At 35.4% G+C, this 16,588-nt stretch overlaps 1 protein-coding gene across 1 annotated transcript in view; it reads left to right on the top strand.

Annotated features, from left to right (window-relative positions):
• The window catches only part of LOC145674340 (uncharacterized), a 321,553-nt gene that overhangs the window by 207,110 nt on the left and 97,855 nt on the right, over positions 1–16,588 (top strand). The window contains exon 2 of the mRNA XM_081744274.1: positions 3,648–4,543. Within this exon, the coding sequence (XP_081600400.1) occupies positions 3,648–4,543 (896 nt within the window). The remainder of the gene's footprint in view (positions 1–3,647; positions 4,544–16,588) is intronic.

The following is a 16,588-nucleotide window of genomic DNA, read 5'->3' as shown; positions in this document are numbered from 1 at the left end:
CATTATTACGATATACCGCTCAATAACTTTTCGAACGTGCCACACAAGAACTGTAGTTTTTTGTATATTTTATCCGTCCTTGTTACCTGCTATTTATCCGTCCTTGCTCCCTTCTTTATGCGTACCGCTAGTGCCACTCGTGTTCCGGGTTGTTCACTACTGATCTAGATCAACCTTTTTCATTTTTTTTTTATTTATTTTCAGTCACTCTACAACTATTGAAGAGAAAAAACAAATGTTATGAATTGCACAAGAAAGAGTAAAAAAACACAATAACAAGGCACAAACGAAATGTAAAATCTAGAATAACTCAGGCGAAGGAAATATTTGAGGAAAAACTAAAAGCTACTGACCGGAAATATTGACGTAGTGCTGAAGAAAAGACTATCAAGTGCAGAATTCTAGCGATGTGAGGTGTAGCTCAAGGAGAAGAAAAGTTTTTTAAAGTGTGATACTACCAGAGAAAATAAAGAGTTAGATGGGTACATAAAGAATCTAATAAAAGAGTATTTGGAAATGGTAGGATAAAAACAAAAACTAGTATACTCAACACTATTTGAAAGAGAAGAGATGGGATAATTGGATACACAGTGAGACATGAAGTAGTCACGCTATTGGTTATGCAGGGAATGGCAGAAGAAAAAGTATCAGAGGAGACCGAAAGATATCGTCAAACTAATCGAAAGATTTCTGGACTAAGAAGAATATATGTGCATATAGTTAGTGGTCGACTTACGACCGCTTATAAAGGTTAGGTTAGGTGGTTATATGTATCAACAACCAATATTAATATTTCTAATAATTGTTATTAGCAGTAACAGCATAATATCAGTAACAACATATATATCACCAATATAGAAAAACTACTGTTAGTAAGATTACAGAAATACAGGGTAAACAATTTTGTATATGATAACATTACATGTTTTCTTTTTTGATTTTACAAATGGATATTTGCGTTCTATTCTACAGAAGTCACACATATCGTGACTGATCAAGATGGTACTTTATACTGTACTGTATAGTATGCTACCACCTGGCTGTCTTAGACTGAGCAGTCGTAACTCGTAAATCGATCGTAAATCGAGGACTAATTTTTAGTGAACATATAAAGGTTAAATGATAATGGGATAATTTATAATTAACATTAAAATAACTAAAATAACAATGATTGATTCTTATTATCACGAATAATTATTTTAAAATCAATCATTATTCATCAATTATCAACATTGTGTTGCACTGATTGTAATTTAACAACCTACTTATAACAGCGTATTTGCCAGTATTATGCTGTAATTTGGTTGAAAAATCTCAATTCAAAACATAAAAGACATTTTTTTTTCAGTAAATCATATCAGTTTACGAGTATCCATATGTGAAAAAAAAATCATCATTTGCTACATCTTGTAAATTTGTCTATCATTTATCATACGTAATATTATATACAGTATATTAATCTGTTTGAGAGGTGAATGACATAGCTTTCTTTTCTTTTGTTTAATGTTCTCATCTTTGAGATTTTCGTCTAAGAACTCACGGAAATGCATTCCGCTGTCACTCAAAGAGACAGCAAAGAACAATGGAACAATATTACAAAAATAAACATTCTGTACAAAAGCAACGTCACCACTTCATCACCAAACGTCACTTGCATGTCCAAGTCTTTAGTGTCTCTTGAATTTTAAAAGATATGATGTGCAAACTCTTCTTGACTTTTTTCATATATAAGTTTTAGCATACGTGTTGAAAATTAATGGTTTTTGACCAGAGTTTCACGACATTATTGAGGCAACGCATTGGACATTAATTAATGTATCAATTAGATTATGAGATAACCCTATGAAGTTTACTGAATGTAGAATTACTATCCATAAGATGTGTCAATGACGCTAAATAAACTGGATATAAATAAAAGAGGCTCATTAGATATCCATGATTATTCAACAGATACTTAATAGATCATTTTGTCTCCATACCTGTAACACTAAGAGATCGTACCAGCACATTTCAAGAACATAGCTATCAAAAGTATAACACACGTATTGTTAAATTTCACTAATGAATAGGACATAAATATATTGATCCATTTTCATAACATAAGTGCTCCAAACTCGTTTTACTACGTGTAACTTTGGTACACCTTGTCCCATGTTTGATTCCGGTAAAAGTATAGAGTTTCCAAACTGAGTAGCACTTTAAATTAAGAAGAAAGCTTTAAAAAGTTCCTCTTTGGAAAACTTGAAATAACAGCGATGAATAGATTCGGCCGGCCAGTGTCCTTCGCAAGTACAACGTATAGAAGTTTAATTTGAGTTAAATTATTTTTAACATTTAAATAACATTTAATTAGTAATATCTTACGCTCTAGTTGAGATAGATATTTGTTCAAATTGATCCACTACGAAGGATATTGAAAGGCCGCATTCGCAATGCTTATCATTCGCAATATTCAGTGACATTTGTTAGCTAATATTTTTTGACGTCAAATTCACGTAGTAGATTTATCTTTGATAGTTTTATAAGCTTTATGGGAAACTGGCTTTACGTACTTGCACAACAATGAGATACGCTAATTTTCACTCACTCGCTCTTCAATTAGTCAGAAGTTATATTTATTAGCGTATAACGGGATACAAATATCCAAAGATGAGACTATGCCAATCCATAGATTACATCGAGGTAAACAAATGGAAATAATGCAGGAGTTTTCGAAAGAATCGATAATAACAAATTCTTATGTCCATCTTTTCCAGTATAATAGTTGCTAGTTTACATTGTACTGGAACAAGTGATTTATTTATGTACTGTAGCCTATATATAAAAATTGTGCTATTTTGCAGCAACTTATATCTATTGTTCTTTGCCGGTGACACACACATACATACATACTCCTTACAATGACACATATATTACTTGTAACAGTTCAAATAATCCAGATACGAATATTTCGTGGGATTCTATTCCTACGCGTTCCCATAAAATTAAGGTACGATTTAAGGCTTACATCCATTCAATGCATGTTCCTACTTGACTTCAATGAACTGAAATATGTCGATCAATCTGCTCGACATTAATAGTTAGAAATCTCAGCGAAATGTGGGTCAAAAGACAGAATGTAGCTAGCCAGTTTAATCATGATGTGTAAGGTGTTCTACTTGATGATTAGAATTCGTAATTAGGGGTGGGGAATCAAGTACAGAAAATTAATGTCTACTTCATGATAATTCCTCAATAACGTATCCTGTAAGTTGCTTGGCTTTCGTACTTTATGTAAGAATAAAAGAAAATAAGAAATAAGTTGGATTTTACTTAGTCACATATCTTTCTGGCATTTGCCTAATACTTGTTTAAAAAATGGTGTCATAAATTCAATCTTCGACCTTTCAGTTAAGAAAGAAGAATATTTCTTTCTTTTTCTTTTTTTTTTTTTTTTTTTTTTTTTTGATAGTTATCGGTATTCAGTAGTACACGCTTGGTACAGTAAAGTTGGGAAATGAATTTGAATAACACTGTAAACATGGGAAAAGTTCACAATTGGTTTTGGCGTTTTAAAATTTATACTCATATTAATACTTTATCTTTGTGATTGTATTTTTTATTATATTATGATAATCACTCAATACTTTTTCTTTTTGTCTTTGCAGCTCGGCAGACTGGCCAAAGGAGGGATGACCCGGCTGAGCTTGGACGGGGAGAACGTGGCGCCGAAGATCATGAATGCATCATCAACCGGTAAAGTTCCAACCCCTACAGTTGTGGTTCCGAGTCCATCCCCTCCGGCTCCATCTCCAGAAGACCCATCATCATCATCATCATCGGCTGTGCCAGGTGCTGGGAGTAGTGTTGGTGTTTGTGGGGGAGGGATTAGTAGTACTAATGTGTCTCCATCGAGATTCGATGCCAGGAGCGGCAGCATCACGACAACAACAACTGTTGTGGCGGGCTCGAATACAACAGCCACTCTGACAGTCACCACAGTTGTTGATCCCAATGTTAAGTCACCAGTTCCCAGAAGCACGCCGGACTTGCGAGTGGATTTCTTCTCCGAAATGGAACCGGGCCAAGAAGATGACGGTTCAGGCGTAGCAGGAACTGATGCTGCTGCTCTACCAGGCGGTGTTGTTAGTGGTACAGGGGCAGGGCGGGGTGATCTCAAAGGCGGCGGAGGAGCGCCTCTCCTCCCACTACATGTCCCGGGGGACAGTATAAACCCAACTACAGGCAGCAGACAGCAGCCAGTTCTTCCTGACGTTGTGAATCAACTCACACCACAGGAATTACACGATTTTGAAATGAGGTACGGAAGCCCTCATCACAGTCGTTCTCAATCAGTGAAAACGGTGAAGAGACCCAACTACTTAAGTTTGCCGCAACAGAGATCTAGAGTAGCTAGTATGCCCAACACGGGTAACGAAGAGGAGTACTATAGACTCCGGCATTTCAGCATTACAGGCAAAGGCATTGTCAACAGAGGGGATTCCCTTAAGAGCAGAAGGTCCAGAAGTAATAACAGTGTAGCGTCTAGCAATTCCAGTCACAGGTAAGTAAAACAATTGTTTAACGATGGGATATCTAAATGTGTTAAAACTCTACACATATCTTATAGAAATTAATTTTAAGTTCTCTCATACTGTGCTTCTTTGAACTTCTATGCATGAGATTTCTTACCTATGTGACTTGTGTATATCTTGTATTCTCAGGATTTGCTAAGAAAAAAAAATTATCAACCTTTATAAAAGGTACCATTCTTGGATTTACCATATTTTATAAAGCTACGTGGTTCAAACAGCAGGACGCTCGTGTCTGGTGCAAAGGATTGTTTTGATCCCAGGCAGGAACCCCGCAGGGTATTTTCCAAGAGGTGGCAAAAGACGGACCACGTACACATACACCACATGATGTACGCGTAAACTTCATGTGAAAAAGCAATTATACTTCATGTGATAAAGTAATTGTTTACTTACGTTGCATAACTGGATTAACTACACTAATATATTAATTAATATAAATATATTAGATACTATAATATTTAAGTAAACAAATCTATCACTTTCTGACGTGTATTTCGAGGAACTGATCTACTTTAGAAAATTCAGAAGTGGGCAATTACCTCTCCCCGTTGCTTAGCTCTTCAAGCCATGTAAGTCAATATTGGACAATTAACGTTTACATTTTCTCAGAACTTTTGCCCTTTTCTTTCACTACTTGTATTCTACCTATTCATTAATCATTATTTGCTTATGCCTATTCAAGATTTTATTTAATCTCTCCTGCTTTTGTTGAGAAAACTGTCCAGGTTTTCTTTTTCTTTTTAAAAAAGTTTAGTTTCCAAGTAGTCGTTTTGGACCTTAGAACCTGAATATTTTAAACTAATATTTGTATATGAACAAACAGGCAACTACAAAGAATGGCCCGTATTCCAACTTGCGTATATGCATAATACCATTATTTGATACAAAGAGAAGATACAGAAACTTGAAAACACCATAATATTTTGTTAGCGTAACCCTCTGATGTCAATGAGAAAAATTAGATTTTACACCTGAAGAATACCGTATGTGTGCATCTTACCGGATCTCATGGTTTCTGCTTGTTTATTATGAAACCTAACACTTTAATGCGTGTATACTTCGTCCCCTTTAGCCGAAATAATACAAGGCTAAACCTAATTTGTTAAATTTTCATTTAATTTAATTTTTCAATTTGTTTGATGAATATTAATAAATCGATGAGGAAGGCCAAAGCCACAACATATTGATACCGGAATTTCTATGATTTAATTATTCCCCATTCTATTTAAGAATAATTGTGGAAAACTAAACAACAGCATCCGAAGCGTTAGATCGCTCAGTCCTCTCCACTAGTCTAGCGGCTAGCGCGCACGTCTTTGATTACGCAAGTTTCATTCCCAGTTCCCATTACAATGGTTCGGATTCTACTTTAAACGGTAGGTCCACATCTTACATAGCCTCGGTGCTGAAACGGAATCCTAAACTCAAACAAACGTTCGATTACTGAAATGTATTGTATCGCCTATGACAAAACTGTCAATGAATGAAACTTTCATGCTCTACTACTTACGATATGTCCTTGCTAATTATATCTGTTGGTTAAGAACGTTACGTAAGTTTTGCTTCAAATTTGGCATCTTACAAACAATGGATTCAGTTTGAGTTAGCGTCACTTTCAGCAACAAGGTTATATGAGAGGCGAACTTACAGCTTAACATGAGATTCGAACCACATGAGTCCCCGAAGTGAATCGAACCCATGTCTCCCACGCCGAAGACACGTGTGCTAACCACATAAAATTATATGCACGCAAGAAATGCAGCTCCAAGGCCAAATAAGGTAGATGATAAGTAAGAATTCCTGGAAGAATTGGTAGATTTAGTAAAAGAAGAAAATTAGAAAATTCTAATTCGGATTCTAATTTTATAATACTGTGTACATATATATTCATTAAGTTTTTCCACATTTCTCATCAAATAGTTTCTTTTACACTGCTTCTTATCGTGACAAGTACTTTGCTTGCTGCGAAGCATCCATATACTACTGACTAGAGATGCAAAAAAGCCGGCTTTTTTGAATCGATGGTTTTTTTCACATAAAAAGCCGGCTTTTTTGGGAAAAAAACGAGAATTTTGGAAATTTTGGCTTTTTTCAACTTCATGATTTTTCTATCTAAATAGCTTTCTTATAGTATATTATATAGTTAGATAAGAATTCCATGACCTGAATCTGATATTTCGCTCTGAAATTCACCATCAAGATGGATGGAGCACATGTTTTACGAATTAAAGCTAACATGAAGAATGTAGTATTTGAGGGTAATTTTAGAGGCTATTTAACTTTATTTTAACTTTTGAGTTATCGACATCTTTTTTCTTCTCTAGTTTGTCATCCGTGTTTCATTCCTAAGAGCTTTTAGTACTCTAGCTTCTAGCGCAAAAGTTAAACTTGCCCGTTTTTCTATTTATCCGTCAAAGCATACGTTTTTCAATATATCCGTCAAACCGTACTTCCACATTTCTGTTATACTGTAGCTGTGAAGTGATTTAGAAATAATTTTCCGGACACAACCTTGAATACCACTTTATACAAATAATCAGTAGCGGATTTAGAAAAGTACTTTAGGAGGGGTTTTTCTGATTGTTTCGTTTCCTAATAAGTCCTAATTTTATTTGGGAAGTGCTTGAAGTTTATAAGTACAGGCATAACTAATATTTCGTTTCGTTTATATGTTTAGCAATAATATTCCGGATACAACTTTAAAAATCATTTTATACTGAGAATCAGTGGCGGATCTAGAAAAGTATTTTGGGAAGGGTTTTTCTTGCTAATGTTTAGTTTTTTTTAAACATTTGTAATTTTTATTTGACGGGAGCTTAAAGTTTATGAGTAAAGGCATAAATAATAGATATTTCGTTTGTTGCAGACATTCCGTAACTTTAAGGAACGGGCTTCAGTCCGAAAGACCGCCCCCCTAACCTTCGCAAAACCGTCACTGCTGGTAATTAGTAATAATAACGATTTAAAAACAATAAGAAAGGAAGTCGCCCAACTCACAGTACACGCACTATTTCTACATTCACAGATGGAATGAAGAAAAGCTGTCAGAATGGTCGAATGCTGGGTTGAATCCCGGACTTCCCGATGGAAGCGCAAAAGCTAACCACTCAGTCATGTTTGTTCTGCAGTTGTATTTAGCTTAACTTAAATATATTCCGTAGTCCTTTTTTGGGGGGGGGGAGTTCCGTAATGATATGTTGAATCCCTCTTGTTAAAAATTAAGAAAACTTGAGGATTGGGTAAACCGTGATGGTGGTTATATAAAACTTAACTGTAGAATTTCAAGAATATACAGAACCAAAAGCTCTAGATGTGCAGCCTTTAAGTGTATCATATAAATCTAAGTATTTCTCTTATGTTTTATTTTAATATTATTTTGTTTCAAAAAGAGGGTATGGAATATTTTGAAGTAAAAATACTACATACTATTTTGCTAGTTATTTGTGTATTCTTTAAAAAGAAGTGTTTACTTTTAGGGTTGGCTGGTTTACACCAACTTTTTTTTTAATAACTGGTTTAAACCACAAAAATAAAAAGAATGAAAAATGCGAATCGTGTGAACTTCATGGTAACGTTTCCAGATATCAAACCTGCAATAGTTTTATTTCCCTTTCACCTTTTAATCAAGGTGTCCCATGTTCAATTCTCGGTCGAACCACAAACCTTCTTTCATGCGTAACCCAAGTAGTGGTTCGGATGTAAGTTTAAGCGAAAGTATTCTCCTTGATAACCTCGGTATTTCGTAAGGATGTTAAGCCTAAATATACGAAACAAACCAAATTGTATATTTCTGCATGCCTAAATGCGTGTTGTTTTATAAAGAAGCCAAGATTGCTTAAATATATTGATAGAAATTGGCAAAATTTATCGATTGCCTACGTAGCTTCCAACATTAGCTTGGATTGGACTTTCAATGATATCTACGTACTAAATTTGTAATTTAATACCTCAGTTTTAGCGTACTGATTATGGTACGTTGACCTTTAAATTTTACATGGAAAGCAATAACAGGATTTTCCCGTTATTGTTTTACATTGAAGTAATGATGGGATTTTCCCAATGGCTAGTGCGGGAGATTCTCAATTTAAGAAATTTACTGACCGACTTCTTTAAGCTTATGTGACCTCTTCCAGCATAACCCCGTTGTTGCATAATAACACCAAGGCGAAACAAACTTATTTCTGTGAATATGTAATATAAATACATAAAGCAAAAAATCTAAATCAAAAAACTAACTAACTAACTAACTAGCTGTATGGCCTATGGAACCCGGAGGTTCAATGCCGCGTTCACAAAAGCTCTCCACTGACTTCTATCCTTAGCTAACTGCATCCAGTTTCTGCTTTGTATTCCAATCTCTGCGAGATCCATCTTAATATTGTCCTCCCATCTGCGCCTAGGTCTTCCTAATGGTCGTTTTCCGATTGGTCTTCCTGTCAAGACTTTGAAAGCGTTTCTACTTTCTTCCATTCTAGCTACATTACCTGCCCACCTAAGCCTCCTAGACTTCACGACCCTAACAATGTTGGGTAAACCATATAAATTACGTAGTTCCTCGTTATGAAGTTTCCGCCATTCCCCATTCCCGTTCCTCTTGGGTCCGAATATTCGTCTCAGGATCTTGTTCTCAAATACTTTCAGTCTATGTTCTTCCCTCAGAGTAAGTGACCATGTTTCGCAGCCATACAAAACAACAGGCATGATTACCGTTTTGTATATTTTAAGCTTCAAATTTCTCGACAGAATTCGCGACGACAAGAGATTTTGAACCGAATAGTAACACGAATTCCCTGCTTTTAATCGACATTTAATTTCTCCGTGAATATGATTTTCCTCTGTTAATATTGATCCTAGGTATTTGAAACTATCCACTTTATCAAAAGTATTATTTAATATTTTAACGCATCCATAATTTGCTGTATTCCGGTCCCGACGCACTTCCATGTATTTAGTTTTCTCTGCATTTACTTCTAAACCCATGTCCCTGCAAGCGTTTAATAAGACCTCTGCATTTCTTTCTATTGTTCTCCGATCATCACCTATTAAATTTACGTCATCAGCATATGCCATAACCTGGTGAATACCGTTCAACTCTAGGCCCTGGTTGCTATCTTTGATTTTCCTTATAGCGTATTCCAGAACGAAGTTAAATAATAATGGCGACAACGCATCTCCTTGTTTCAGGCCATTCTCGACGTGAAAGTTCGTGGACAAAAATTTACCTACCCGGACTTTACTTTGGAATTTATTTAAACACATCTTAATTAATCTAGTTAGCTTTCTCGGTATTCCAAGTTCTGTAAGAACGTTGTATAATGTTTCTCTCCTAACCGAGTCGTACGCCTTTCTAAAATCAATAAATAGTTGATGTACCGGGGTATTGTATTCCCACTTCTTTTCGAGTATTTGGCGAATGGTAAATATTTGGTCGATAGTTGATCGATTCCGTCTAAATCCGCATTGATAATCTCCAATAATTTCATCTGCGTATGGGGTCAGCCTTGCTAATAGAATATTTGAAAGAATTTTATAGGATGTTGACAGAAGAGAGATGCCTCGATAGTTATTACAGTCAGTTTTGTCGCCTTTCTTGTGAATTGGAACAATGATTGATTCTTTCCACTCTTGTGGCAATTCTTGTTCCTTCCACTCTTGTTCCAGATAAGGAGAATGAGTTTGTGTATCTTGTTCCACAATTTTTCGCCTCCAGCTAAAATTAACTCAGCCGGAATTTCATCTACACCCGGAGATTTGTGTTTCTTTAATTTCTTTATAGCAGTTTCTCCTTCTATTCGGTTGTGTTCTGGAATATACGGTTCTGCGGTGTGTATCTCCTTTTCTCCACGCACACTAGTTTTCGGTTGCGTGTTAAGCAAACCGTCAAAGAAATCTTTCCATCTATTTAAGATGCTATCCGTGTCAGTGAGAACTGTACCGTCAGGTTTCTTTAATATATAAGCACGAGGTTGATAGCCTTTCTTAAATTCGTTGATTCCCTTATACATGTCCCGGATGTTTTTATTTTTACTATTATCTTCAAGTTCCTTAATTTTAGCTTTCAGAAAATCGCGTTTCTTTGTTCTAAAAGTTTTGGAAGTTTCCCGCCTGATATCTGCGAAATTTTGTGTAGTTCATTTCATTCGGGTTTTGAAGCCAGCGTAATTTTGCCTGTTTTCTCTTCTCTGCTAGTTTTATGCATTCCTGGTCGAACCATGGTTTGTTCCTACGTATTTCCGCGTGTCCCAATTTTTCTTTTGCTAAAATTTTAATGCTATCTCTAATTTCAATCCAGGTGTCCTCAACACTAGTGCACTCCGAATCTTCTAAAGCCGAGAATCTATTCGAAACTTCAATCTGGTATTTCTCTCTTACCTGGCTCTCTTCTAATTTCTTTAAATTGAATCTCTCCGTTTTCGGACAATGAATATTACCTTTATTCAACGATAATCTCTCTCGTATTATCGCTGCTACCAGGTAGTGGTCGGTGTCACAATCAGCCCCTCTAAACGACCGGGCATTAATTATGCTAGATTGCCTTCTTCTATCTACTAAAACGTGATCAATTTGATTATGTGTTTTCCCGTCTGGTGATGTCCAAGTGTATTTATGAACGTCGCGATGTGGGAATTTTGTACTCTTCACGATTAGGTTTTTGGATGTTGCAAAATTTACGAGTCTAACACCGTTGTCATTACTTTCCTTATGCAGACTTTCGTTCCCTATAATCGGTTTGATATAATATTTCTGTGAATATGTAATATAAATACATAAAGCAAAAAATCTAAATAAAAAAAGCCTGGTTTAAACATCCCCCAAAAAACGGGTTTTTGGCATTTTCAAAAACAACCACGGTTCTTGCCAACTCTGCTTACTTTTGTATATAGGAGGTTAAAAAATTCTTATTATATACATTGGTTAATCCTGTAGAATTCATAATGTAAATATGTTGAAATTGTTTGAAATATCTTTTCGAAATTCATAGTTTATTTTCGATGTTTTATATTATTATCGGCATCAACCACTAATTAAATGATTTTTTGTGTTACAGAGAAGCGATACAAAGTCTGTTTTATCAATTTAAAGCAGTATTTTGAAAAAAGCCCAAAATTTCCCAAGCAAAAAAGCGAAGCAGAAAAAACCGAGTTTTTTTTCCAAAAAAGCCGGTTTTTTTCCGAGCCCTTGCATCTCTACTACTGACGCTCTCAGTTACCCTCTTCGTCCATTTCAATACTGTCCGGCAATTATAGTCTTTTCTCCTCCCCTTTTACTTACCACTATATATTCTATTACGTTCCTCAGATTACAATTTATATTCAGTCGTCTAATTCAGTGTATTTTCTTTATCTTCGACGATATTATTTTTTTTAGTCTAGTATTTCACTACGTCATGGTTTCCCCTTTGACCCACCTAATCTTCTCTACTCTTCTTTACATCCATTTTTAAAACCTGTAATAGCTATTGTGTAGCGTTAATGTTTCTTCTCATAAAAATCATGAAAATGGAATTCTAAGAATGAAGTTTATAAACTGCCTCCATAATTGAGGGTCTTCATAATCGCTTTTTCCATTGACTTGCGAAACATTTTCCAGTTGTGGTGTTCCTAAACTTCTTATTATAACCCATAGGTGTCAGCCGTGTCAAAAGAGAGAGTCAAGTGTTATTTTCACGTTTTAGAATCCTGGGTGGCGCAATGGCTCACTGGTAAGGTACTCATCTTTAGTGCAAGTGGCCTTGAGTTCAATATCGGCCACTTGAACTTACGATGAACAACGTCGCATCCGTGATTTTCTTGGGATTTTCCCCCGTTTCCTTCGTATATGGGTCCCAGGTTTGATTCCCGGTGAGAGAGCACCAAAAATGTAATTTTACAATCAATCACTTCCATTCATCATGCGTATCTTTTAGCCTAAAGCCCATATCCGTTAGACCAGGGATGCAAATAAGCACTCACCCACTCGTCCGAGGCGAGTGGTTTATCGGTGTGGGCGAGTATTTAATATCATGCGAAAGTAAGTAAATGATTCCTATTGTGTGATGTGGGCTAGTAGCTTTTTTCTTGGGCGAGTAAAATGTTGTTGCTTATTTGCATTCCTGCGTTAGACGTTAAACTTTAAAAAAAAATTTCTTCCCGTTTCCTCCTACATTATCACTCCACTATCTATTTCATAATCATTCACTTTTATTAATAAATCCGTTTCCTTTAGCCTAAAGGGTATAATCGTGGGACGTAAAGCTAAGGATTTCTTTTCACATCATTTTAGAATCCTACAGCTATCTCATTGAAAAACATAAAATTATAAACATATTTAACATAATTTATCTATTTAAAAAAAATACAAGAGTTTTATCTCTTCACTAATTCGAAAACCGCATATGCAAATAGTATAAACACTATACTTTACGTAAATCGGGAAAAAGTTCGGGATAATAAGAATATCATGATATGAAAAATAATCTGTACCAAGAAGAGTGGTTAGCGTTCTCACGTCGAAGAGACAGTTTCCTGTCATTGTCCTTCATTATTTTTCATGGTTACTTTAGTATTATTCAACTTGCGATACTCTTTTTATCTTCTTTAAGTCAAGAGGACCTAACCCTGAAGCGTTAAATATTCCATTTAATTTTATATTATAATAGAAATGTCTATGGAGGTACCACGTCACTCAGGAGAAACTCGTACGATACACTAATTGGATGGTATGTTTAGTAGACTGGATTTGGAAAAAGGGAAACAGCGAATACGTACTGTTGTATTTGAACCACGATTATTTTGTTATGTGAGATGTTCTCGAGGCTTCTTTCATTCGAGGCAAAACATTCGAGGTTTCTTCATCTTCGAGAAAGGGCGACGATGACTAATGCAACAACTGCTATGTATGCTCACATGTTGAAAAGAATTTGAGAAAACATAGTGAAACGTATGGGGAAATGTGCCAAAACTAGTGACAAACACGTGAAGCATGTTTCTCTCCAATTGATTGGTTGATTAATAACTATTTACGTCTTGGACAGCAGTGAGGCTATATAGGGTGTTTCAGAAAGAACTTTTCAGCTTGTTTTGTTGAATTTATATGCATTCAAACTAGTTACACAGCTAGTTTTGGTATCATTTTGTAACGAAATAAATACATTTCTTTAAACCTTATAGTTATTTAGGTGCAATATGACTTTTATTGGTGATTTTGCGGACATCCCATCTGAAGTTGATTTCCTGTCAAACTCTCAGTGTATCAAGTACAACTTCTTCCACTGCTGTGTAAATTCATCCTCTGTACTGTGAATCCAAATAATTTCTCAACACACGCTAAACAGTCGCACGTCGAAAGCCCATCTTGGTAGAAGCATGCCGAGTTGATTTTGTATGATAGTTAACAATGGTTTCCTTCACTTGTTTTGTAACATCGTCAGCAGACACACGGGAACCCGGCTTTGTTATAACTGTCGCCAGCTCTTGCAGTAGTTTTATTCGGTATTATGCACTACGTGAATCAGAACTTGATCCATTTTGCTACTAACTGACATCAAAACCAACTCTTATATGAATTTACAAATTTATAAAGTCATTTTTGAAGCTCCTTGTATATTGGATGAGATTTTAAATAAAGTACGATTTGAACCACTGTAGTAAGTTCGATAGTCTTTCATTGCAAAGCGAGCTGGGGCGTCGTGCATAAAAGACCAAGAATGAGGGTAATTCTGCAATTCAAGAGTCTGTTAGAGGACAGATCAATCTCATTTCCCTACAGAAATGGTTTTTCATGTATTGTTTGAAATCTGGTGCAATCTATTATCTGTTGTTTGAACTTTATTGTATAATATGACAAACCTTGGTGTAATTTGCTATCTAAAATTTGTAGGAATCATACATTGTTACATATCTTGAAATCATTAATGTTTTTTTTCCTTACAAAGTTGTAACTATATGGGATACTTCCTTCTTCCACTATACTCTTTAATTTGTTACAAATTTTTATTACTAGACTGCATTTCGCGTTAAGAAGGGAAACAAAACAATTGTATACAGTAAAGCAATCCCTAATAAATATTTAACGAATTACAGACAAAGCAAGCATACTGCCATGTTAATTTCAGTTGCATAATAAAGATATCACGAAATCGAAAAATAACACAAAAATTAGGAACAAAATCTATCGTATACTTTAGGGACTTCTATAACTGGGCAACACTAATACGGATTGATTGATGTGTAAACACAGATTCAGTTAACCACTATGTCAACATGGTGGATTATTACGGAGTTTCCCATGTGACCTGTATGTCAGCATATGTATGTATACAAACATTGTCTACGTACATACACAAGTCAAGTGGGAAAGTTCGTATATTTGAATCGAAATTGTAATTGGTATACGTTCAGCCACGAGTATAGATGTAGCTACTGCAAACTAATCAATCATTGTATTATCCTCTCAGTCAGTTTTTTCTTGTTCTGCTTTGTTTTCTTTCTAGAGAAAAAAACATAATCAGAACACGTTTGCTTTTAAATAATCCTAATTCACTTGTAGTTACACAAATCAATACAATAAAAAGAAGATGAACAAAATAGGGTTGATAAAAAGGAAGAAAAACAAACGAATGTAAACAAGCTATACAATATTAATAACTTCAATGTGTTTCTTACTTTCTGATGTAAATATACCTGCTATGAAAACTACTATCTCTTTGCCGTAATGTTCTCATTATTGCCAGGGCCGGCGCGAGGGGGGGGTCGAGCCGTGCCACCGCCCAGGGCGGCACGTCTAGTGGGCGGCAAAATTGGGAAAGAAAAGAATAGTATCAAAATATAATGGTTCGTAATAGGTCCACATGGAAAAATACAATTGTGTTCACCTGTGAATGTAATTAAACTTAATTCACTTACATTCAGGAAAATACTCACTCAGGAAATTCAGAACATTCCCCCTCTGCAGCGGCGTAGATAAGATTTTCAACTAGGGCGGATAAGATTATCAAGTGTCTTTGATATATTTTTTTCTATTCAGCAATGTTCTAACGCTCCACTCCAAGTATGCAAAAGGTACAATCCCACTTGAGACAAGCGGTTCTAGCCTACAACACCTAGGTTCTAGCAGCGAGTTTTTAACCAATTTACAAATTCTTCATATCTTATCAACAATTATATTTTAGAGAACACGTTATATATAATTATTTTTATATTTAAGCAATATAAATTTCACAGCGTCATGACCGAACACATTAAAAGAATCATGGGAGGACAAAATAAATACCACCGTTACTAAGGAAAAGATGCTCAAAATGAAATTATTCCAATTCTTAGTGAGTAAATTGAAAGTAAAATACTGTCTTTGTTGAGAGCTGCAACATATTATAGTATAATACTAAACTGTACACCAGATATTTTTGGTACAGAGCAAATGCCAACAATCGTTTTGTACAAATTATATACATACAGTAATGATGAATGCCTTGTAAAAATTTACGAACACTTTCTTGGTTTCGTACCAGTAACAGACACCACTCGTCTAGGACTGACAGAAGTAATAATTAAACAGCTAAAGGAAATGAACTTCCTATCGAAGACAAGAAAAGCCAAAGATATGACAATGGTTCCAATATGAAAAGCAAATATTCAGGTATTCAGAAGAGAATATTAGAAATAAATTCCCAAGCCTTTTATGTTCCTTTACTAAACTTTGTCGTTAACGATGCAACCAGAACATCTCAGTCCACCGTTTCATTTTTTGGATAGCAAAAAATTTTATGACTTCTTTTCTGCGTCTGTTCAACGTTCGGCCATACTAAAGGAACATATTAGCAGCCTCACTTTAAAACTATTTAGCACCACACGGTGGGAGACCCGAATTGATGCTCTAACTCTACTTAGATATCAAATAGGAGAGGTTTATGATGCCTTACTTCAAATAAGTAACGACAATAGAACAGATAGAATGGTCGCCTGCGATTATCTATGTATAGCAAACCAGCTGCGTGGCTTTACTTTCTTTGCTCACTCGTTATCTGGTATGACTTT

Source organism: Thermobia domestica, chromosome 2 (genome assembly GCF_964235325.1).
Source record: "Thermobia domestica chromosome 2, izTheDome1.hap1.1, whole genome shotgun sequence".
NCBI classification, from domain to species: domain Eukaryota; kingdom Metazoa; phylum Arthropoda; class Insecta; order Zygentoma; family Lepismatidae; genus Thermobia; species Thermobia domestica.
This window is presented reverse-complemented; position numbering and strand designations above follow the sequence as displayed.